This window comes from Blennius ocellaris (assembly GCF_963422515.1).
Source record: "Blennius ocellaris genome assembly, chromosome: 8".
Taxonomy (NCBI): Eukaryota; Metazoa; Chordata; class Actinopteri; order Blenniiformes; family Blenniidae; genus Blennius; species Blennius ocellaris.
The window spans coordinates 25,643,210-25,667,837 of NC_137657.1; the positions used below are offsets into that span (position 1 = coordinate 25,643,210).

General features: G+C 42.6%; 2 protein-coding genes across 3 annotated transcripts in view; both read left to right on the top strand.

Annotated features, from left to right (window-relative positions):
- LOC308133505 (myelin basic protein-like) overlaps positions 1-8,278 on the top strand; it is a 58,709-nt gene extending 50,431 nt beyond the window's left edge. The window contains exon 4 of the mRNA XM_080500908.1: positions 7,974-8,278. Within this exon, the coding sequence (XP_080357034.1) occupies positions 7,974-8,272 (299 nt within the window). The 3' untranslated portion in view covers positions 8,273-8,278. The remainder of the gene's footprint in view (positions 1-7,973) is intronic.
- Positions 8,279-8,281: 3 nt separating this feature from the next.
- On the top strand, positions 8,282-23,336 carry mbpb (myelin basic protein b). 2 transcript variants are annotated; one of them, XM_080500910.1, is made up of 5 exons: positions 8,422-8,554; positions 15,571-15,675; positions 15,824-15,850; positions 18,993-19,070; positions 21,845-23,336. In XM_080500910.1, exons 1-5 carry the CDS (start codon positions 8,435-8,437, stop codon positions 21,875-21,877), a joined length of 363 nt encoding a protein of 120 aa, XP_080357036.1. In that variant the 5' UTR covers positions 8,422-8,434; the 3' UTR covers positions 21,878-23,336. The 2 variants fall into 2 exon arrangements, with proteins under 2 accessions (XP_080357037.1, XP_080357036.1); XM_080500911.1 differs by lacking the exon at positions 15,824-15,850 and having other exon boundaries at positions 8,282-8,554.
- Positions 23,337-24,628: the final 1,292 nt, after the last annotated feature.

Genomic DNA, 24,628 nt, shown 5'->3' on the forward strand with positions numbered 1-24,628 from the left:
ATGAGCATTTAGTTTCAAATGCATTATGCAAATTCAAAATGAATGAAACGTTAGTTCAATCAACTGACAGAGAAAGACTGCTTATATTTATAAGAACTCATATTGAGGCCTGAGGACGTCGTACATATATATGGGTTTGTATTCATCAGAAATCATGTTATCGCACTTCTGGTTGCATGATCAGCTGATATCGTTGCTTCAATTTATCAACGAGGCTTCTCTGTCCTCTTCTTTTTGTTGATTGAACAATTCCTGTGGGATCTGGTGGAGCACAAGTGGACTGCATCATGTTTATTATTCCCTTTATGTAGTTATCTGAAGTGAAAGATTTGAATTGGGGTAATAGATTTTGTTCAATATAGGGAAATTGTTTTTGCACAAGGTTTATAGCGTATATTTCTCGAATGTGGATATCCTACCTTTGTAACTGATCCTGAGTTCATTCAAAGGAGCTCAAGTTACCCAGGTTGACTTGTTAATATGAGAAAGTCTAGTAAATGTAAAAATAAAAAGTTTTAAGTGTTATAATCCTGATTTTGTTTTCAGAAAGGAGCCGATGTTGTTCTTTCCCATGGAAAAACATGCTGCTCTGACCTCCATTAGTGTGAAAGAAAATCTATTTATCTTCAATCCAAGAGAAGAAAGTGATATGATGGATGTGTTAAAACACAGAGGAAAAGACCTGCTATTTGTGAGAAAGCAAATCGATGCTGCCGACGGCGGTCCAGAGCTGTTATTACATCGTGAAGGTTAATGTCACAGATAAATACAGTGGGAATTATGAGGAAGAAAATGACCCAATCACACTGACGTTGAGAGAAAGTCTTTCTTTGTGTTTGTAAATGCAGTTTGTTTTGATTTCTGCATGCTGGAGGAAGACGCTAAGTTTAATGAAATGTTGTAGAAGAGGACCTGAGGTCAGGAGGGGAGTGTTGCCGCTGCCCCTCTTATCTCCTCCAGCTGAATCTCTGGAGGCCCGACATTCTGAATGCCAGATGTTTCTTCGGAGACAGAGAGCGTCTTTAAACCCCGAGCTTTGTGGGTGCTTTGAAGGATTCGGTGCCTCTGGGTGGGAGGGGTTGGTCCGGGGCCACATAGCGATGGAGGTTTTTTTTTTTTTTTTTTCAGAGGAATGCTTCCCGTGCCTCGGTCCCACCACAGTCCTTGTTGTTGTCCGAGCTGCTGCGGCCACACATCCTCTTCTCGCTGAGGAAGAGGAGGACAAATGAAAGGCTTGCGGCCCACTCCCTGCATACCTCCTCCCCTCTGGATGTTTTGTTCCCTCGCAGGGGGGCCGAGCCGACAAAGTTTCTCGGTGTCTTTGGCTAAACTTATTGAACCGACGTGATCCGGGAGACAAGAGGTGGTGAGGGTAATCGCTCTGAGCGCGACATCGAGAGAACTTCAGAGGCGAACGAATCATGTCAGGTCCGCTCCCTGTAATTTCACCAGGGTTTGTCGAGCCATTTACACATTTAAGTTGTCATCCGAGACGCCTTTGCTGGTTCCATGGTGAATTAATTGCAGTGGATGCAGGTTATTAACCAGTCACCCTCACGCTGCGATAATGCTGCAAACACATCCAACGTCTCTTGACGCCATTGAGAAGGAAAGAATCCAGGAGCCTGTAGTTGACATGTGGCTCATGCTACGGTGGTGAAAACCTATCATCATCATCCAAGCCACCGGGAAATCCAATATTGATGAGAGAAACGCACAAAGTAAAGTGTGCACACTCCTCAGTGTTGTTGACAGTTTCCTCTCAGTGAGGCTGTGAGGAAGACGAAGGTGCCTCTACTTTGGACTTTAAAGAGTGAAAGAAAGCATTCAGAGTGATCCTTTTCAGTTTCAGTCCTCTTCCCAAGCTCAACCAGAGTCTTCCACAATGAATAACCAAGAGTTTAAAGGTTTCTCGTGACATTTAAGTCCCACTGGAAAACGTCCAGACGAGACTGGTCGTCATTTTGAGGCCGAGCAGCACAAACAGTGTTCGTAATGAAGCTCGTTAGGTGTTCTGGGTGTTTTATTAGGCTCCGCCAGGTGCTGATTGATTTCCTGTCTCTATGTCGTGAGTATTAAATCAAAGGAGGAATTGATTTAGGCAGGAAACAAGTCAGGCAGTGGTTGGCATTATTTAGATGCTGAATGTGGGTCTCAGTAAAAAGTCAGCACCCGGAGAGCAGAATATCACACAGCTGTCAATACATTGAATGAGTAGTTTTAAGTAATATGAGTCTTTGTTTTGTTGGAATTATAACACAAGAAGCATTTTGAAAGCGACTATAGAGCGGTAAGCTGTATATGAGAAAGCTTAGACAGAAGTGTGGGGCTTGCCGTATATTCAGACCAATACTACCTTAATACACATGCAGGTTGAAGTGTCGGCCCCTTGTGAAGAGACAACATGAGACTAAAGGTCAAAACACAATTAAAATCACAATGATTCCGAGATTGCGACTGGTGGTTAGCATGAATACTTAACACCATCCATCCCTTGTGTCTGCTTCATTTCGCTTGAGGTTTTTTTGAGGGGATTCATTCGATCTCAACTGACTGCAGTTTACAGCCTGCACAGATCAGTTGTCCGTCACAATCCGAGTCAGAAACAGAGAGACACAGATCACACTGGGCAATGTTAACGCCACCATTTCATCCAGGTTGCATGTGTTTGGACTATGAAATGTGGGCTAAAATTAACCAACTGTTTTCATTCCCAATGCACACAGAAATACATGCTCAAACGACACGTCTGTCCGTCTCCTGGTTTGATCGTACAGCCGGTATCCAAGTAGATCAATGTGAGGATTAGAAACCAATAACAAATGTGGAAAAACTTAAAAGTGTTTAAGAGATTCGAAAAATGGTAACAACCAGCATCTAAAACCGACTAATTAAAACTGAACTGACATTAATAAATTAAACAAAGAGTTTGAAACTGAATAACAGCCCAAAAAAGGCTTTATTTTATATCTTTATTCTGCTTTAAAAAAAACATGAACACTGACTGTCGACGACCGTCTTTCACTCGCCTCTGAAACGCACTGCGGTGCTTCTGCTGTGAGAAGAGCCGAGCGCACGCCACTTCCACTTTGAGTGTAAATGAAAGGTCATGGACTCGGCCTTGTGTGATGACTCTGCATTCGCCGCAATCTCTGGCCGCACTTCCTCGAGACGATAAAACAACCGTCCATCTCGTCAGTCACGGTGTGTGATGGGATTGCCACTGAGCGCCGGTCTCGGTGAGGTCGTCCCTCTCTATCACCTTTTGTGCAACGGTCGTTTTCCCGGTACCTTTTGTTTCCACTTTGCAAATGACTCTTGACAAAGCCTGAAGTGAAATTAAATTTCCACTTGTGGTCTTAAAGTCTGCCTCCTGCAGTGGTATGGATACTTTATTGCTCTGCAATCATTGAAAGCCTTGTTTTAACTTTCGAGGACGGCACTTATCTGTTCGATTAATTTTATTTTGCTCTGGCTCGACTGCAGCCTTTCTTGAGTGGATCGTCTCTGCGGTGGTGACTCAGTTAAAGGACGATTACTGAGATGGATTAGACTCTTTGAAAATCTCGCCGACACTGAAAGCTATCTGATACCGGCCATGCTGAGTGATAATGGACACCTAAAAGGTTGTATCTTCGCTACAGAGGAAGGCAGGCTACTTAGAGCTCTGCTTTGTTTGGACCAGGGTGTTAAGCCTCTATTAGTCGCCATGAGGTAGATGGGAACAAACTGAGAGAAGATTTTTCATCGACGAGACGATGAGCGAGCCGTCGTATGTCGGCATATTGGTTCCACGATCACTGAGTCAACATCGTTGATCCCGTTAATCGCCCCCACAAGCGTCGAAGGCCAGTTTGTTCTCCCAGACGACCGAGCCTCCGATGTTAATGCACCGTTAATAAATCTATCGGGGTGGCTGATTACTCACTCGTTCATCTGCTCAGCGCATCCTTCTGTGGCCTGTTTGTCTGCAGCGCTCCAGCATGAAGGGGTTAAATAGCGAGGGTTATGTCGCTCCGATTTTGTATTTCACCGGTGTTCTTATAGCAGACGGCAGCAGAGTTTAGCCGACAAAACGAAGTCGTGCTGTTGAGGATGGATGAAGGGAGCAATTTGAGAGGCCTCATGGGTTGATCTCTGAAACAGCTGCTTTCTTCTTTATTCCTCTTTGTGGTTAAAAAAAAAAACATCTGAGAGAGAAGAGCCATGTAAACAAAGTTACTTCTGACAACAGCAAAAGGTGGACTGTGTTTTGTCCGGTGAAGATATTTCTCTGCGATTTGATGTGGCTGTGGTATTGTGGATGGCAGTGAAGGTAGATATACAGCATTGTGTATGAAAGAGACTATAACAAATCAATATTTGTTGGCACCGCTGACAGACCATCTGCTATAGGAACCCTTTCTTTCGTCTCCTAATGATGCTACTGCCTCCATTGATAGGAAACTTTAGAAAAGCCACAAACCTTTTCTGAATTTGGTATATTGACGTCTTAAGAAAGGAGTTGGATCAATCCATCTAATCCAATTTCCTCCGTAAATGTCACAGATGCCGTACAGCCCACTGAGCAATAGCAAACTGTTCGACAGACACCCGGGAGGACTGAGGGGCATATGAATAAAATATATCTTTTGAAACTTGTTTATTAATTCATTTTGACCAGGCTAAACAGTTTTCACACCAAAAGGTCAATGCATGCCTTCAGATAATTACCAAGACGTTTAATTGAAGCCCCTATTATCATGTTCCTTCTCTGTGAGGATTTGATTGAAGAATATTAAGATATTGACTGCACATATGAGACATTTTGGAAGCTGTGATTAGTTTGAAACTTTATTATAAGTGCCGCTGAGTTTGAGGAAGACGAGCTGATTTCTGGAAACTTAATTGAGATTCTGCAAGGAATCATTATTATTCATGATAACGTTTGGATTGTTTGTCTATTTATACACAATTAAAAGTTTCATCACACAACTTAAGCAAGGAATTATCAGGATTTACTGGATCAGAGGTGACTGGAGTTTATATTTCTTCTATTTCACTCAATCTGAGTTCACAAAGATACGCTCCAGCAGTCAGCAAGGCATTATGGGAAACTCAAGGCATTGAGGTGAGTCACTCCTGCCAGTTTGTACATATTATTTAAAAGTTTTAAAATAATTTTCCTCACATCCATTATTTTCCCATTTTTGTACAGTTTATAGATATTGAGTTGATTAAATTACACAGATACAAATCAATTGACAGTCGCATGATGTTTTTGACATATTTTGTGTAAAGTTTCTCAAAGCAATGGAATCAGATCACATGAACTTGTTTACATATCTTGGAAGACATTTCACCATTTATCCAAGTGGTTTCATCAATTCATGCTTTCCACTAGTTAGTCTAACTAAATAGAGGATTTCTCAGGTATTTAGGCTCGTCTCTCGAGGTTTCTGTTAATGGATGTTTTTTTTTTTTTTTAATGTTGATCAGACCCGGAGCTCGTTGATAACACCCCTCATTGTGTTGGTTGGAGTCACTTGAGGTCACGTTGGGTTCAAAGTAGGTCACTTGTCATTGACTGTGGACATTTCAAGCTGAATTGGAAAGAAGAAAGAAGGATATTGTGAATGAGAAGATTTGGTGGCGTAAACCTCGTCCTCTGTTCAGAGAAGCTTTTTTCCCTCTGTCACATCGTTCTTTGGCTTTCAGATGAATCCTATCTGGACAAATGAGAATATGCAGAAGCATATTTCTAAAAAGTAAAGTCTTTGTCATTATCATGGGCTTGCCTTCTTTTACTGGGTGAAACGGGGCATCCATTCATTTGTCTTTTTATAATTAATTCCCGAATAAGCCTCGGGAGTTCTTTCAACTCGATAGTGGACACAGGTTGATTTAACTTTGCTGCATTTGGACACTCCTTCCAAAATGTTGAAAGTTGTGTAACAAGTCCTTTTTCTTATAGAAAAGTCATCTTGCCAGACCTTTTAGGGAAAAACTGAAGTTTGGAAAACAACTCCAAGAAAACCGCCTCCATCATGGCTCCAAGAAACTATTCTAATACTCTCCCAGCAGTATTGTGGTATACCACAAAAAAATGTCTATTGCCTGTGATTTACAGTGTGGAAGTTCTCTGAAAGTAAATTCATGGCTCAGTGTTTCTCATTTGTCAAAGGAATGTGATTTTCACAGAGTGGACACAGGCTACCTGACTCTGTATTTTATCATTTCTAACACAGTTCTCATGAGTCAAACAAGCAACTGCTCAAATATATACTTTTAGATGATCAACAAATATCCATCCTTGTAAAATAACCTGAAGGGGTTTGGACTTTGTTTTTGTGCTGACGCCTATAAAAGTGTAAAAGCTTCTGAAAAGTTACAATTTTTCAGCAGAATAGAAAATCACTTGGTGGGACTTAAATGTCAAAGGGAGTTCTATATACTTATTTTTTCTATATATATATTTATTTTGGGGGCTGATATCCTCAGAAATATTCTTGTCATATCATACTAATAGAAACTTGTTTTTAGTAAATACCCAGTAAATGACACAAAAACTCACTAAACCATTTCTCTGCAATGTTTCTCATTTCATCCTCGTTTTTTTTTTTATAAATGGCAAAAATTCAAAGGATACGTTATGATATGGTTGCAGTCAACACTGAGAAGTGCTGCTGTTATGTTTTTGCAAAGCAAACAAGTGACTTTCGTACCTTTTTTTTAAAGATATAAGCCAAATAGTGAGTCACAGTTGGAGTAGGTTTTTTTTTGCTTGGAAGTTATAATATATGCTACAACAGTGGTACTCAGTCGTGTATTGGGAAGGATTAGCTATGATTTGCTTTGTTTTCTTGCTAGATGGTTGACTGGTATTTTGGAACTGGCTGATTAGTTTAATCATAAATGGTACATTGATCACTCACACGGATCCAATCACAATCATTCACACGCTGATGGTGACGACTGCATTGCAAAACACTGGGACCATAGGGATTCATTGTTTTGCACATGAACAGAGAGCTATTGGGATCAAATCACCAAACCTTGGATTGGAAGATTAAAAGAAAACCTTTAAAAAAAATTAAAAAAAAACAGGAAACAATTGCTGCAGATATTAATGACGCATGCTCTGTCTTGTCATCCCTCTGAATAGTTTTTGGTTGAACACCAGCGGCTGAAAAGAAATTATAAACAGCCAACCTCATTACATTTGCACCGACCACTTGTTATTTTATGCATGACAGGGGGATTTACCAAAAGAAAAGCAAGGGCCAGAAACATATTTAGATGAGCGGCTTGTAGAATAATTCCCGCAGCCTCGCCGCTCCCGCGGCCACAAATCAGATAAGTGTCGCCGTGCATGGGGCTGAAAATCCATACTTATAGGAGTTATTTTAGTGACACTGGGCCCTTTGTTTCTCTGCGATAACTATGCGTCTCTGACAACGACGCACTTGTTTCAGCCAGCACTTGCATGCAGATTCTCTGGTGTGGCGCTCCACCATTTCTGGCCGTACAGTGCGGATATTGTTCGGGAGCGAGGAATGCACTGGATGTCCTCCGCTGTGGGAGCGGCAGGCGAGCTGTCAAAGTGGACGGCTGCGTTTCCACCTCAAGCTCAGTTCACGTTGTCGTCACGTCGCTTCATGTCTTCATGCTAGCATGAAACTGAGGGGCGGGGGGGGTTACCATCATGGGCTAGCGAGAAAGTAGGAAGTTTTCCAGAAAGTTTGTAAAAATAAATGTTTTACATGTTTAGTTTTGTTTTGGTCACGAGGTTAACAGTAGTGACATTTTCCACCTGTTCCATCTGAGCAGGTGAGCTCTCCCTCCAGCTAAAACGTAAGAGATCCTCCACGTCGGCCCCTCCGGCGGCGGCAGGAAGGCTTCGCGCTGGTCAATGGCGCCCTTTGTGCTGCGGCGGCCGCGCTGTGTGCCACGCAGGCCCGAGCCCATAGATGACCCTTGTTGTTTCTGCGCAGGCCTGGGTGAGGCAGATACGAACCAGAACAATGGCTGCGTCTCGGAGAAGCCGGCGGTGACTGACTCCACGGGCGCTGAGGGCCCCCACCAGCCCTGGGCCCCCGCCAGCACAGCTGACCCCGACGCCGCCACGCCACGCCCCCACCTGGCCCGCCTCTTCTCCCGAGATGCCCCGGGCCGGGAGGACAACACCTTCAAAGAGCGACCCTCCGAGTCGGACGAGCTGCAGACCATCCAGGAGCACAGCGGAGAGGCTTCAGAGTGCGGGTCGGAGAGCCCCGAACAGGACCTAGATTAGCCTAGCTTCTTTTTTTTTCCCCACCCTCCAGATTTTTCCTCCTTTCTCCTCTATTTTCTCTTTTTCCCCTCCTCTTTCTTTCATTATTTTTTGCCCTCTCATTTAAGAGAGTTGTTTTTCACAAACAAACACCTGCTCACCCCAACAACAACAAAAAGAACCATGGCATCTGCAAGCAGCTCAGCACAGGCCGCCTTCGGGTTGGGCCGGAGGAAGAAGAACCCCGGCCTCCTGGACCAGATCGGGAACTTCTTTGGAGGCGACAAGAAGAGGAAGGGCAAGGTGAGGCTGCAAACCCCTGCGCTTCTCCGTTCATTCGGCTGATTCACTCCCAGAACCACTGTTTGAATTCTTCACTACGCATTGTAAGAATTTTGTATTTATCATGTGGAATCAGTTTGAGTGTCGTTTTTTTTTTTTTGGGGGGGGGTTTGCTTCTGAACCGCAGTGAGACTCTGTCCTGTGATCGCCATTGTGCAGCTGATGTTGTAAACGGATGGATACTTCCGGAGGGTTTTTTATTTACATTTTTTTTTCCTTCTTTTTATTTGTGGTTTTGACTCTCGTCTCCAAACAGGCTGTGATTGTTCCAATCAAACGCCGTCGTCTCCGTTTTGACCTTTTAATTTGGTTGAGTGGCGCCGACACTCGTAGCATTTGCACGCCTCTCGACGTTCCACGCCGCTGGAGAAACTGGAGCGGCGGCGTGTTTCTCCAGAATCGCCGGTAGATTGTGTCTGATTTCCCGTGGAGGTATTTTATGACGGATCCCCGACACTTTTCCTAGAAAACGGCTCCCTGTTTGCACAAGTCTTTGATAATCATGTATATCAGAGCCTGTTACCGTCCCTCGTTTGGGAATATAGAATATAGAAATGTCTGCATCCTGTACAGTGGGAATCTTATTATTGCAGTTTGGAAGCCTTTAGAGCGATCAGACTGAGAACATGTTGCCTTGGACATGCGGGGATCTGGTGAGCCGGTGTTGAGAAGTTTTTTTTTTTCAGCCCTGGCAAAATGAGTGTTGAAAGGAGCTAGTTTAGCAGTTTAAGAGGAAATCTGCAATAAAGCTGGTTAAACTCTCGGATGGAGAGATCCGCTCTGATTATGACCTTCCCCTCACCTCCTTGTCCACCTTTTCCCAGCCGGCAGAGTGTAATCAGAGAGCTTTGGCACCGCAATTGCAGTTAAATTACTTCACAGCGTGGAAAAGAAAATATGCATCGCCCCTGCGCCTTACGCCAACTCCGAGGCTGAAAGCCGATTTTCTACCGCGCAGCATGCCACAGGTCTCTTGCTCCGCTTCGAAGACATTCAGGGAAAAATAAATATCAACAGAACAAATGAGCCGGGTTTCCGCTTGAGTTTCACTCAGCACCGATCACAAGTTTACGAAAGCTGTGCAGGAGATGTATTTATACGAATTCACCGAGGACTTGCCTTCAGGTGACGAGCGCTCGCGTCTCAAGTGAATGACGGACAGGTTAGCCCCGCCTCCGCTGCCTCTCGCCGAACGAAAAGCGTTTTGTCTTTTCCTGCAGAAATCGATGAAGACGACATGTTTTTTTCCGGCTTTACTCTCCCGATCCGCCACGTGTGTTCAGATTCCGCACGGACTTTTGTCGTCCGTGTCGCAGTATTTAGTCGCAAAGCTTGTTTTATGAATATGCATGTTTCTTTCTGTAGTGCCGAGGTGCTTTCATGTACTGTGGATCTCTCATCTTTTTTTTTAATTATTATTATTATTATTGTTGTTATAAATGACCTTTGATTTAAACTTATTGTTTTGGAGTCTCAGATTTGAAAAAAAAAAAGTTTAAATGAGAGTAAAGTTTGATAAACTGCAGGATTACGCCAAAAACAAATCATCAGTCAAACGCTGATGACAGATTTTTTATCATTTCCAAATTACCAGAATAATCATGTGTTAATTCGAGGGGTAAAAAAAACAAAACAAACATTGCATGGGCATTTAATCAAAAACAACTTGTACGTAACAGAATATACAGGCGCATCTCAGAAAATTGGAATACAATAGAAAATGATCCTGACTTCCAATTTAGATTATTAAAAAAAAAAAAAAGAAAAGAAAATATCTGCTCGAATGAAATCCTGTAATATTTTGAGACACTGTATTTCTAGTTTGTCTTATAATCTCAAATTATTCCAGATCAAATCATCTAATCTACATGGGAGTTTTCTCTTTCTTTGTATTCCGCTTCACTTTGACGCGCCGGTTAGTTTCACTCTTAATCTGCATCTTTAATGTGCAACGTGGAAACAGAGTCGGCCGAAGCGTTAGTCGGAGGAGCTCGTGATCAAAAACTCTGATACTGAACTTTAACCCCAGTGTCTTGGATGGGGAGGGGGATTATGGGTGAGGAGGGGGCTTCGACCTCCGACCCCCCCCCCCCCCCACTCACCCTCACATCAGTTTGTTCACCTCAGGTGTTTTGACAGTTTCTTCGAAGCTGCGATGGATCGGTGCCGGTCCAGTGTGTGTGTGTGTGTGTGTGTGTGTGTGTGTGTGTGTGTGTGTGTGTGTGTGTGTGTGTGTGTGTGCTTGCTTGCTCCGTCGCACTGGATACTTGTAACTGTTGTATCTGTGGTGATCGGTGATGCTGTTCCTAACCTGATCCCTGTTCTGCGCTCTTTGGATTACTGCTTGATTAAACCTGTTTAACAACACCCTCTGCGCTCTCGTGGTTTTGTTTGAACTCCCTTGTGTTTTTATCTTTTTTTTTTGTTTTGTTTGTTGTTGTTGTGAAACATTAACTTCGACGCTAACAACATGTAACATTGTAGACTGTGAAGAATCAGCCTTGAAGATAATTCATCTTTAAATAACACAGTTGATTCGGGTTGAAACGCAGACTGTTAACCAAAAGGAGGAATGGGTAAAGATTCAGTCTGAACCTCATGCTTCATATCAGTACTCATGTTTGTTTTAATATCAGACTTTTTGATGTGTTTCACATTATAACATGTCATTGTTAACGTCTGCTGGGATCCACAGATAGATGCTCGCCTTTTACAATAAATTATTTGAAAATATACAATTTTGTCGAATAACTAATATTTTACACCTTCAGTTATTTTGTTTTCTTCTCATTAATCAAACAGACAATGTTTCCTGCCTCATCTAACTCTCTGGCGCCCCCTGGGGGCGACCCCACGTCTCACTTTTGATTTAATGTTCTGTGTTTGAAGATGAAATAGCCAAAAATCTGGATATTTTTAAGATGTTCATGCAAAAACAAGGTAAAAGTATGTCACCAGCAATGTCTTTATGGTGGTAAAAAGAGTTTTTTTAGGCTAATTCCAACTGAAAAACCAGAAATATATTTCTTTCTTACGACCACAGTGAAGCAAATGATTGTTTAGAGAAAAGAGAGACGATGCAGTGGAATGCCATCGGATGGTGGATGATAGTTCAGACGTGTCAGCGGGGTGGTATCTATCAGTCGCACGTGAACGAGCAGCAACCCAGCCTCTGAGCTCAGGAAATTAATGGGTGCTTATTGGTTCACTGATAAGGAATTTCATTAATTACTTCTTTGGAAAATGAACTTATTCCAATAAGACGGAAGAGGAGAAAAGAAAGATGCAATGCACCTGATTAATTAAACCGTGATTTGGGATAAATAAACCCGATTTGCCTTGAATACAAAAAGAGACAACCTGCAAACTCACCATGGAAAATACTGAATAGGTTTTTTGTAGTTTATCTGGTTGCCATGGTAATAAGAATCATCAGGACTGCAGGTTATAGTTAAAAGGAAAGTTGTTTAACAGATTTATGATAATTTCAAAGTTAGCAGGATAATCTGATACTATTTAGAGTCGGAAGAAAACTTTTCACTCACGTTTTAGCCAAAAATGTAACAGAACATTAAAATCAAGCAGAGAAATTCAGTTATTTCTATGAACTGCACCCTGAAAACTTTAAAGCATTCCTTTAAATTTCAAATATAATTATGATGTTGAGTGAATTTTTCTTGTAAACTGCTTATTATGACTTGTAAAGTGAATGTTTTATGATTCAAACGGAAAAATATCGAGTGTGACAAATAGAAAAAATGTTTACATAAGATATATTGCAATATTTTACTGCACATTCACTCATTTCACAAAGAGATTTTAAATAATTTAAACATTTCAGTGAAAAGGAACTTTGTGTATTTTGGTGTTGATTTGAATCCTTCACTGGGTCCTTCCATTAGGTTTTTCTGAAAAATGAAATATTCCATCAGTCGTGTTTACAAGGATGAAAGCAGCAGCAGCCGCTGCTTTTACCAGGTCATAATCTTTGCTGACTTCTCTATCTCAGCTTTCGAGAAAGATTGAAAAAGTTCCACCACTGAACAGGTTTTTCACAAACTCCATGTCTTTGTGAAGTCTGAGGTGTTTCTGTGATGTTTTGAGGTCTCAGCTGCTCCTTTTCTCTGAGCATGACTTTAAAATAAGTCTTGTTTTATTTCTTCCTTGTGCCTCTGAGGAGAGCAGCAAAGAAACAATATGTTTCATTTTAAAAACAATTCAGCGAAGCTGGCTCTATCCAACCGAGGCGAGATTTTATAAGGCGCTCCTTCCATCAGCGATTAATATAAATATTCTTTTTACCTTTGTCACCCAATTTACATGCTTAAACAAGTTGCAAATAAATACAAATGAAATACAATCTGAAATACAATCTAAATACCATTGCTACAAACTAAAACAAGTAAATAAATTATAATAGTAATACATTATAAACACAACAATCAACATCAGACAGTTTAAACACAATAACTACATATAGTGAAGCTACATTTACACTATAAAAACTCAACAAAAACAACCATATATGTAAAGATTTATTTAGTATTATCATTTGTGATCATTCTAATTGGGTTACATTTGAATCAGTGTGAGTTTTTTAGCAGTTCAGTCAGTTGGTAGAGTCGCTATCCTTCATTCAGAAGGTCGTAGGTTCAATTCCCAACCTCCACTGTATGTTGAAGTATCACCTCGAGTATAACCCTGAACCCCAGACTGCCTCCAGTGGATGTGTTGTTTTATGCATTGGTGAACATGGGACCAGGAGTGAGAATCCTATTATGTCTAAACATAATGTGACTAGTTTTGGCAAATATTTCCCATATTAAGTGAAAACTAGAACTTTACCCTTTTGGAAACTTCTACTTTTGTTCCAAAACATGTTTGTTTTGGTTTTTTTTTTTTTTTACTTTTGAAAGTTTTCTCTCCAAACATCCAAGATCATAACGTCCCTCTTTAAAAGACTCGACATAATTGCAGAGGAATCCAAACTCTACGGAGCCGCACATAGAATTTAATTAGCTTGATTTGTGTCGACGCCACCAAAACCAAGGGCCCTACAGAGACCAGTTTGATCATCACAACAACGTCAGCATCTTGTTGCTTTCTTTTGGAAGAATAACAACTCTCCGGCAAAGCAATGACCCGCCAGCGTCTCCATCTCCTCTGGTTTTCTTTCATTTCCAGTCGTTTACCAAACTGTAGAAAATAGACGGTTTATGCGAGGGCGTCATTATGAGGAACTGCAGCACACGACGTCGAGGACCAAGGAATACAACAGGAGACGGAACCTTTTATGTTTCCTCCGCCTGTTTTTTTTTTTCTTTTGTTTTCTTTTGTTTTTTCAAACTTGAAGCGGGTGACACCAGTGAGTGTCCCCCCCCCCCCCCCCCCCCCCCCCCCCCCCCCCCCACCGGATGATCTCCGGGGTCTTTGATGTGAGGTAATGGATCTGAATCATCACACCGTGGCCCCTCCGCCGCCACACGTTACATTACTGCCTGTTAATGGGGTCAAAGAAAAAGAATGAATATGGACACATCAGCCTCACACACACACACACACACACTGAATAGGTGAAAATGAGGTTGCTGTAGCTGTAGTTGTTTTTGGAGAGTTTTTTCTCTTCCCTTTTAGCGTCCCTGTAGAGTTGCCTGATTAAAACCAGTTGGGGTTTTTTAGTTTTATCTCTCTTAAAGTTTTAATTAAAAACTCTAGATTTTCTCGTCAGGTTTTTTAGCAGGAAGACAATAACCTCATCAAGCTGCCACTTTGGCTTTGTCAAGGTACAACTTGGAGTCATAGATTTTTCGCACAATAACCCATTAAAGAGAAAACACCTTTCACACCTTGAACAGCGTCGGTTTAATTTGTTTGCAACGATTGGAGGCCAAAACATGTAGCAGATAAAAGTTAATGAGGCGGGCATTGTTTGCGATGAGCCGTTGAGCAGCGGCTAAATGTTGCAAAGTGAATGACTGGGATTTTCTTATTCGTGACGGCGGCAACGTGGCATTTTCAAAGTCAAGAGCTCCGAGGTGAACAATGTCAATCATCAACTCAGATTGACGAGGATACGTCAGGTGGTAATGTGGAGCTGTGATGGAGTTCAAAATGAACTCCGTCTCCATGGAAACAGGGCAAAAATGCAACTTTTCTCCTTGGACTTGGAAGGTTTACAGTTAACGAGTGCGTGTGTGTGTGTGTGTGTGTGTGTGTGTGTGTGTGTGTGTGTGTGTGTGTGTGTGTGTGTGTGTGTGTGTGTGTGTGTGTGTGTGTGTGTGTGTGTGTGTGTGTGTGTGTGTGTGTGTGTGTGTGTGTGGGGGGGGGGGTTCATTTTCAGGGTTTCTGTTTCCATGTCAATGGGCATAATTTTCAAAATGTGTGAACATGAAACTTTCCAAGAATGATACGTTTTCACTTGAAACGTCGTCGTGGAAACGGAGCCTCAATCAAACACACGTATCACGTGGTCCTCGGTGGCCAGATGTTACACATCTGAAGCCATTTTGTAAACAAAAGCATTTATATCGTTGCTTTGACAATAAGAAATAACAAGACGAGATGCTCTACATGCATCATTAGTTCACGATGCGTTTAACCCCGAGAGAGAGGAAAGAGAGATTAAAACAGATTTGCATGGGTGGTTTGAGGAGGGATAGAAGCCCCGGAGGAGGCGGGATGTAGGGATTGTAGGGCAGGATACAGACCCTGGTTGTGGAGGAGGAGGTGACACCAGCAAGACACGACAAGCAGGCAATCTAATTGAGCACTTTGCATTTCGAATGAATTCTCTAATAGGAAGTGAGAGCATCAATGCTGGTCTCTTGTAAACAAGACCCACGCAGACTCGTATTCATCAGTCTGTCTGATGAGGTTGAGACTCCAGCAGCTCCGGTAGTTCGGTGCCCAATTAAATAAGAGCTGTGTGTGTGTGTTTAAAGCAAGAAGGTGTACCATCCCTGTCCTTCTCTCTCCAGGGCTCTTTCCGGGGGGCTCTCTCTCCAGCCCCTCAGAAAGCCTCCGTGACTTCCCCCCGTAAGCGTGGTGCCGAGAACGCCGTGGTCCATTTCTTCCGTACTATCGTGAGTAAACATGAGAACCAGTCGGAGGCCGCCACTGCTGCTTTCTTCCCTTTTCTGCTCTTCCGTCGTTTGTCTGCTCTCTCCCCTCCTCTGATCCGTCGCTAATTCTGTCCCACCTCTCTGCCTCCCGTCGCACTGGGCCCTTCAGGTGTCCCCCGCCCCCCCCAAGTCGAGGGTGAGTCTGCTTTCACACCGTCACCCAACACAAGATCATTCATTCGTTCATGAATCTGTTGAGAAACCCGAACAGAAACATACAAACTTGTGAATGTGTTTGGCTCTTCCTCTCTCCTTCTGTCGCCTACCCCCCCCCCCCCCCCCTCTGTGACCCCCCCCCCCCCCCCCCTTACCTCTCCCCTCTGGACGGACTCTCCCACCTGCCTCCTCTCCTTCCCATCCTGCCTTTACGCTGAGTAAGACACATTTTTCTCTCTATCTGTTTCCTTTGTCTCTTGTCTCTCTGCCCTCCTAGTGGAGAGGACTAGCAGCCAAGATGGGCCTGGTAGGTGGTCCGATAACCCCTCCCCCCGCCACCCCCCCACCCCCACCCATCCACCCCCCCCAACAGCCGCCGCCACCTGAACAAACAGGGAGATATCATGCTTAATTAAACTTAAAAGAGCAAGCGAGGTCACGGCCCCGCGCTGCCTTTACGAACACGACGTCCATTTAGTGTCCATCATCCACTTAAGCCCCGGTCATCTGTCCACGCCGCCGCGATAACGCTCTCATTTCCTCCCACCATCAGGCCATCTTCAAGTACATCAAGGCCATTTCTGCTGCTCCGCCGGCTGACTTTTATCCAGGCCGTTGTGTATTCATGATAACGCCGGCCCCGTCCGCCTCTTCATCAGCCTCCTCTCATTCACAAAATTCCACCATGAGCGGCCGAAGGCCAGTCGCCTTCCGCTTCATTTGGCAACTTTACCGACACTTAATTTCATGTTCTGGTGTGAAGCGGCAGACGGGCGGGTCGCGGCTAAAAGGGAACGAAAGAGACTCCGATAAGGGACCATGAGGAATTACTCAAGGGGAGAAGGGAATGATAATGATGGGAGGAGTATTTCATCATATTTTTTCTGTCTGTCCTTATGTTTGATATATATTTAGTTCAATTACAAAATAATAATAATTTAAAATATATATATATATATATTATATATATATATATTTAAAAATTCAAACAATAATTTTACTTTATCTACTTCATGAATTACATTATTATTCTTATTAATATCAGTATTATCATTATTATTATTATTATTATTATCATCATTGTTGTTGCCTATTACTTTTTATTAGTATACATTGTGAGTTTAATACTCTTACTTTTATTACAGTTACATTTTAACATTCAACACTAAAATTTTGGCTTCTCATGTCATTTTCAAGTCATTTTTCCCATCATTAACTTTTAAACAGCTCTTAAATTATAACTTTTTGACATGATTGTGGCTGTCGGTGCTGCACACAATATTATATTTCCTCTCTTTTACAGCGCCATTGATTATATGGACTTTGTGTCTTTAAATATGTACCCAATGTGACCAAAACCTCGTACTCATACAATCGTTGCTCGTAATTGAGTAAGTTCATCCACAGTCTCTTTTTTGTTAGAATTCACCTTCAGTTGCATTTTCAGGGATTTTCAAACAGACCCACATACAAATGTATAAACTCATTGTAGCAGTTAAACACTGGTTGTTCATGTGATGTGAGAAAGAGACTTTGATTGTTTTATGAAGCTCAAATAAAATTCAGGTTGGCACATTGTCAAGTGATTTTCTAGGCTTGTAATTTAATTCTGATGTGCTTTAAGCATTTATTTTTTTTACACGAGGTGGAATCCAGCCTCAAATACCAGCCCAGTCATTTTTTTTTTTTATTTCTACAGCACTGAACCTAAATAAATTATATCTTTGAGCATAATTGCAGCAGTTAAACTTGTAAATTTGATGTTGGCATGTGTTTTATTTTATTTTTACCTTCCAATATAAGTCGCAATAAGCTAATCCATTCATTTTCATCCAGTCAAGCAGCAATAAGCATTAAAACAGCCTCAAAACCTACAACATTAAGAATATTGTGGGATAATTTCTGTTTAATTTTCCACTGCAGTGATTTCTACAGTAATAAATACTGACATCAATCCATTGATGGCTTTTTGTTTGATTTATTTTGAGAGATAAATTTGTCATAGTCTGTATTGCTTTTTTAAAAATCTATTTGGTTAATTGCAAATGATTGATTTCCTGCTCTTCCATCCCACTGCACCTGCAGTCATGTTTTCCAGTTGCAGGAGTAATATGAGAGACTTGTGCAGCATTTCAGAAAGTCAAATGAGGTTTCCTGCCCTTTAAAAAAAATAAAACACCCTTATTACCTGCTGCTGTTTTGTAGATTTCCTCACTCATGCATAATCAGGCAATAAATCTGATGAACGTCTTCATGATTTCAGCATGAAATGGGCCTGAAATTAAATTGCATGTTAATATTTTTCCAAATTCTTATTTTTTGGTTTTTTTTTCAACTGCAGCAGAGGAAGCATCTTCAAACTATATGGGCCTGATTTACTAAGATTCTGCATAAAGTGTGTCAAACCCATGTAAACAGATTGTGCCTTTCAGGCTGCAGGGAACTTAGGAATAACACTGACATGCACAAATGGAGGGTTTTATTTACTTTAGATGTTGTTTACATGAGGATTATCAGCTGGAAGCTGTTTATGAATGGAGAGCTTGCACGATGATGTTTCAATTGAAAACAGCGTTTTTGCAATTTTGTTTCGTAGAAGTTTTGCGTTTAAGTGCCAAAGTATTGAAAACACGAGTATTTTTAATACTACCTCAATAACAGTAAAAATCTATATTGCGAAAATGCTGTCACAATGATTGATCAAATATCTTGTTGCACTATTGGCAAGTTACTAGATTGTGGAGCTTCATTACATTAAAAAAGGTTAAAAAAAAAAGATCACATTATTGGCTGTGACACAAGTTCTTTTCAAACACAGTACAAAGAGAGAATGAAAGCTGTTTCAGATATAGTAAATTACATTTCAAATTGTGCTTTAATCTATTTGCATACATTTGTCCTTGTATTTTGCGCTGATCAGTGAAACACGTGTTGATATTTTTCTCTCCACGTTCGTCTGTCAGGCTCCTTCCTGAGGACTTGTTTACGTGCAACCTTTTAGTAGGTCAGGCCCTGTATCTGCTTCTCCTCGCCACCCGCTGAGCTGGAAGTGAATCTCTTTGTGCCAAGTCTCAAGCGTTCCGCGGCAATGTTTTCATTCCCCTCCTCTCCCGCTCTTCCAGGGACCCCAGAAGTCACAGTCCGCCAAAGCCAAGAAGGCCGGCGACGGCAAAGGCACCCTGACTAGGATCTTCAAAATGGTAAGGACGACGATCGCTTGAGGAAAAATGTGATTCTCTTTCTCTCCGGTGTCCTTCGATGAGATTGCTCTCACACTCTCGCTCCTCTTCGCTCCCCGGCCTCAGTGATGATGTCAGCAGCCGAGTGAGTAGCCGATTCACTTCAACCCGCCGTGTGCGTTCGATGACATCATAATCTCATTGCTGCTGCTTTCAGACGCGAGATTGATGCAACAGTGACGCCGTGCACGCCACCGCTGATATAATCCTGCAGATAAAGTCCTGAGATAAAGTCACGAGAGCTACCGCTAACAAGAGGAATCGCTGCTTATGCATTTTTGTGTATTTGATGAGAGCTCAAGAGAAACCAGCGCCGTCGATCGCTCGCAGAATAACACAGACGCTTTGGAGGAGAGTCGTAGGCCTGCCTGAATGTCGAGTTGTTAGCAGTGGAAGCCGAGCAGTGCAGAAATAAAAGTGAGCCCTCTAGTGGCCACAGCAATTATGACACAAGCGATGAAGAAAGCTGAGACATCGAAGAAACAAGACTTTAATCCTCCAGATTAAAAATCTAACTGTATGAGGCATCGAGGAGGTGGTTATTGTCAGCATGGCAACATTTAAGTGCTTTGATGTTCTCTACATGAAAGACAGTGAATCAAACTTTGCTGAATCTACACTCTTTGTGACGGTCTATTCTATTCTATTCTATTCTATTCTATTCTAAAATTGCACACAAAAAAGCTGAAATTGCTCAAAATTACAACAGAACAGCTTAAAATGTAACCGTTTAAATTACAGTGATGAAGTGTCAGTAAGCTCTATATAAACTTTGTGAGTTAAATCAGCCACATTTTAAAACCTTAAATATCATTTGCACAAACATTGTGAACGTTAAAAATAAAATAAAATAAATAACAATGTGTATTGTAACAGTTGTTTTCTGCTGCGTAGCTGCAGGGGAAGCTGGGGGTTATTTTCCGATGTTTTGCTGCCGACCTCACCAAATTAAATGATTTCCAGACTTCCACAATGAATCTTTTGATCTTAATCGTTCCGTTTAACATTCCGCCAATATTTCACACGTTCATCTTTTTTTTGCACCCAGAGAGCTCCTCTTGCTGCTGCTTGCCCCCAAAAGTCAATTAGTTTTCATCTGTTGTGAAAAGAGATTGCAGCATTTCTGCTCAGATTCTAATTAGACTGTAACTCTTATGACTTACTTCAGTGATTACGGCGGGAGGGGAGACGTCCCTCCCTGCTCTGGAGTGGCTGAGGAAACAGCTCCCCAGGTTTCCAGCCTCCGGGACGCTTGTTTTCCATCTTCCTGACGCACTCAATTACAGTTAATCACTCCATCACCATACAAACATAATGGAGAATAAACAAAGATTAACTTTCAATTAAAATTGGCACTTCATTTTCTATGCCGACGTGAAAGCGAGTACTGCCGCCGGAAAACACATGACGATCAGTGTGCTTCAGTTCAGCTTCCTGCTTCTGTTTTAAGTCTGTGTGACTAAAGCAGGATGGAAACAGAGGATTTCCATGATAAGATTGAGCAGACAAAAGAAAAGTAATGGGAAATGTGTGAGGTCTCGTCTTCAAAATTAATTAAAGTCCTGAAGACACAAAGAAAAGTCAATCAGAAAACCAACAGTAATTCAGGAACCAATTTAGTGGATTTAAAAAAAAATTCTCTATAGTTTTGATTTTAAAAAGTGGTTCCATGCTGCTTTCAGAATGACGACCACCAGCAACCTGATCTGTCAGGGTTCAAAACAGAGACGCAGACGAAACCTTGAGCGCAATGGGAGTCAATACACACTCCATTGACTAAGTTTATGTTGTTATGAGGAACCTTTTAATTTCTGTCATAGTTCAGACTTCCTCTTTTTACAACCATTCTCTGATGTGGGATTTCTTTTAAGTTAAAAAGACCAACGCAACCAGATGTTTTAAATTGTGCTTTAACGTGAAAAGAAGTGAGAAGTTCTCCACTGGCTCAACACAACTTCTATTTGTGGATTTCATTATTGGATAAATTTAACACCGTTTCCCTTCTTAGGTCTTCCATGAATCGCTTCAGTTGTCCAAAAGCCTTGACATTGTCCCACATCATCTCCCATGTTGCTTTCCTCTCCACTGTTTTTACTAAATTCTGATTTATTTGCTCCAATCCTCTTGTTTGACATGTCCGACGACTTCCTCCACCAGCACAACTCCATAGCATCACATTTCATTCCGACTGATCTGCTCAAACACTCCATGTGAAACAAGCAAACCGAGTATTTGAGAAAATTGGTGAAACAAACTCCAACTGGAGTTCAAAGGTTATTGCTCCAATCTGATTTTGACGACCTCACAACAGACAAAAGCCCCGTTTCCACGACAACATTTCAAGTGAAAACGAATCATTTCTGCTTTTTCGTTCCAGAAACATTTCGCATTTACGCGGCAACGTTTTGAAAACGATGTCTATTTACACGGAAACGGGCAGAAATGCTGAAAATGATGTAGTTAGCATGCCAGGCCCCAAGAGGGGGGCTGTTGGTTTTCGAAAGGTTTCTGTTTTCACCGGAAAATCTTGTGGTGTAAACAGGGCTGAGGTCTGAAGGTCCCCTGGGGTCTTTAGCCCCGCCCCCAGCGGGGGGGGGGGGGGGGGGGGGGGGGGGGGGGGGGGGGGGGGGGGGGGGGGTGGAGTGTCTGGTCCCGTGCTGAGTGGAAACATGGATGTGGTGTTTTGGAGCTGAAGCCCGCAGGTTTTCACAAATTGTTTCTTGTGTGTCCCACAGGGAAGCAGGAGTGCTTCTCCAGCCAAACGCTGACGCCCCTCCCTTCGAACCCCTGCCGACGGCACGAGGGCAAACCTTCAACAGCATGTGGGGGGGGGGGAAGAAAAAAGAAAAAAAATTAAATAAAGAAGAGGAAGAATAGGAGGAAAAATGTCCCCTTTTTGCCTCAGTTAACACTCTAATGCTCGCTAAAACCCTTCATCTACCCCCCCCGATCCCGACAGCAACACAATCTGCCCCCTCCCCCGCCGTCCAGATCATCGGTGTGAACTGTTTGCTGATCCTGAACCCGCTCACATGTGCAGCCTGAATGACCCCTCACCCCCCCCCCCCCCCCCCCCCCCCCGCTGTTCTCTCCTCGTATATAGTTAAGCATTCTACGCTTGAGTTTTACGAATGTCTTCTGTGGTTCCTTCTAACCGATGGTGGCTGGACCGGGAGCCGACCCGGGGCACACGAGGGTCTCGAGGGGCCAAGGTGCAAGTCCGACTTGACTTGACCGTCTTTGCCGCTCGCCGGTTGTTGGGGGGGAAAGACCGGGTCGCCTCTGGTTCTGGAGAAGAGCGCTTTTCTGTCACGTCCACTCCGTCTTTCGTCAACCCCACCCTCCACCCCCCACCCCCGACTTTGTTCTGCGTTGAAGATTTAACAGGTTTTTGGTTTGACGTTAACGAGAGAGCTGGGTTCAGTCGACGTGGCTTGACTTCCTCCCTTCATGTTCCTCACTGCCGTTAAGTGTCCCGTCGTCTGTGTCATGTCAATGTACGTCTGCCACCAAGAGGCTGGCTGTGGAGTTTCTTGTTTTGTTTTGGGTTTTTTTTTTTATGGTAAAAAGTTACACCTCTAAACCTTCTAAATCGATTCTTTATCCATCCCCGAGATAATTCCCACTAATTTGCCTTCCTGTCTGTAACCAAGTGACCTCAGCGTCAAGTTTTCCTCCATTTAAAATATTCTGAATCTGATGCTGGTGCCACAGCGTGAAGCCGGATTCAGACCTGATGCTTTTAGTCTTCGTCTTCATTGTTGCCTCCTGTACGCAGCACACGCACACACACACACACACACACACACACACACGCACACACACACACACACACACACTCTCCTCTCTGACTACCAAACACAAATGTGCTGTGTCTCCTTCCTCTTTGTTGGTGTTTGAAACACAAAACTGTATTTCAAAAAGGTGCTCAGTTATTAACTCTGTAATCACACGTTATAGACTGTTTCTGTACCCTGTAAGAAAAAACAAACAAACAAACAAAACCAATAAAGTTGTTGAAAACCTCGTCTTCCACCTCCAACCTGCAGGCGTTCGTCCCTCCTACTGTTTGCTCGAGCCTTGTGAGTGCTGTGCAGTGTGTTTTTGTGAATGGATCCTTGGAATGAATGTAAATATCAGCCTGTTCAGTGTATGTGTAATAAAACATGACCAGCCACTTAACTGAGAATAAAAAAAAAAAAAAAAAAAAGAAGTTATAAAACCATCCTCTGTGTGTGCGTTTCACCTCTTTTGTCAACGAGAAAACAAAAATCAGTGGATCAGGTCCTTTTCATAGAGGAAGAAAGAAAAAAAAAAAAAGACACCCACTATGTCAATGCCATTTTCAGGCTGGAGTGGTGTATAGGGTTCTCGTACGGCTGCACAAAGGCCGGTGAGGCTGCTGCAAGTATGAATGCGCCTCCCTCCAAAGACACAACGGGACTGATTCATCTCCTTTTAAAAACAAGGTCATGCGGATCTACATTAAAGCTGCGGAAACAATTGAAACATCGACAAACATTTGTATGAGGACAGAATAGCTTTAACGTGTGGCTACTGCGTAAAGAAAGCGAGACTAAACCATGTTTAGATTCAAACAAGCATCGGACTTTGAAAAAAACAAAACTGAATCAGGAAGAACTTTTTTTTTAATCCCTGAAGGGCATTAAGAAGAGTAAGAAAAAGTACAGATAAAATGTAGAGATTATATACAGAGGCAGGCCTGCTGCCAGTAACTGTGCTGTGGAGGTAGTTAAGGCAGTGTTGTAAATATAAAACAGCAGGTACATTCAAAGCAGCAATTAAACCAGCAGGATGAACAGCAGAATGTGCAGAGTGGTATTACTGCACAGCGTAAAGTAAAGCTGAAAGTAAGCATCAAAGGAAAAATTGCACAAGACAATATTGCACAAAGCTCAGGAGAACAACCTTGGGGTTAAAGTTCGCTCTCCTCCTCTGGGTCCTGCAGGAAGTCCAATAACCGTGGGAACTCACCTTCACACTGCTGTTGCTGGTGACAAGTCCGGGATCCAGAGTCTGAGCGGATTGCTCCGGTTGAAGTCCTGGTGGAGCCTCTCCACCAGGGTGTGGGGTTGCAAAGGGTTAAAGGTGGAGGAGAAGTTTGCAAACAGGAGCCCGGCAGATGTGTTGGGAAGCTGCAGGTGTTGGTGGACCGTGTCGACGACGAAGATTTCAGCATCATCTCAACATAGAACAAATATTAATGCAAAATACGGTGACGTGTCATCAGACTTCCCACATCGCTGTTGCATTCTGGGTGTTTTTACACCCTGACAGCGAGGCGAGTCTGATAGCAACGAGGTCACCAACAATGCAGCTCGGGTCTCAGAGTTGTGTTTTGTTGCTACTATTAAGAAAATGTATTTAAAAAACCTGTTTTCCTTGACAGTTCTTCCATTTTGCTTGGTGGTTCAGTGGGTCACATTGGAGCCTCTTGTTTGGGAACCTTTTGTTTGACATCCCTGGTTTACAGAGTCAAAATGGCAAGGAAAATGGCT

What these genes read in the sequence shown, in the direction of transcription:
- mbpb (XM_080500910.1), top strand. Translation starts at nt 8,435, where the DNA reads ATGGCATCTGCAAGCAGCTCAGCACAGGCCGCCTTCGGGTTGGGCCGG. An exon ending in ACAAGAAGAGGAAGGGCAAG is followed by an intron (nt 8,555 to 15,570) that starts GTGAGGCTGCAA and finishes TTCTCTCTCCAG; the next exon opens with GGCTCTTTCCGGGGGGCTCT. An exon ending in TCCATTTCTTCCGTACTATC is followed by an intron (nt 15,676 to 15,823) that starts GTGAGTAAACAT and finishes TGGGCCCTTCAG; the next exon opens with GTGTCCCCCGCCCCCCCCAA.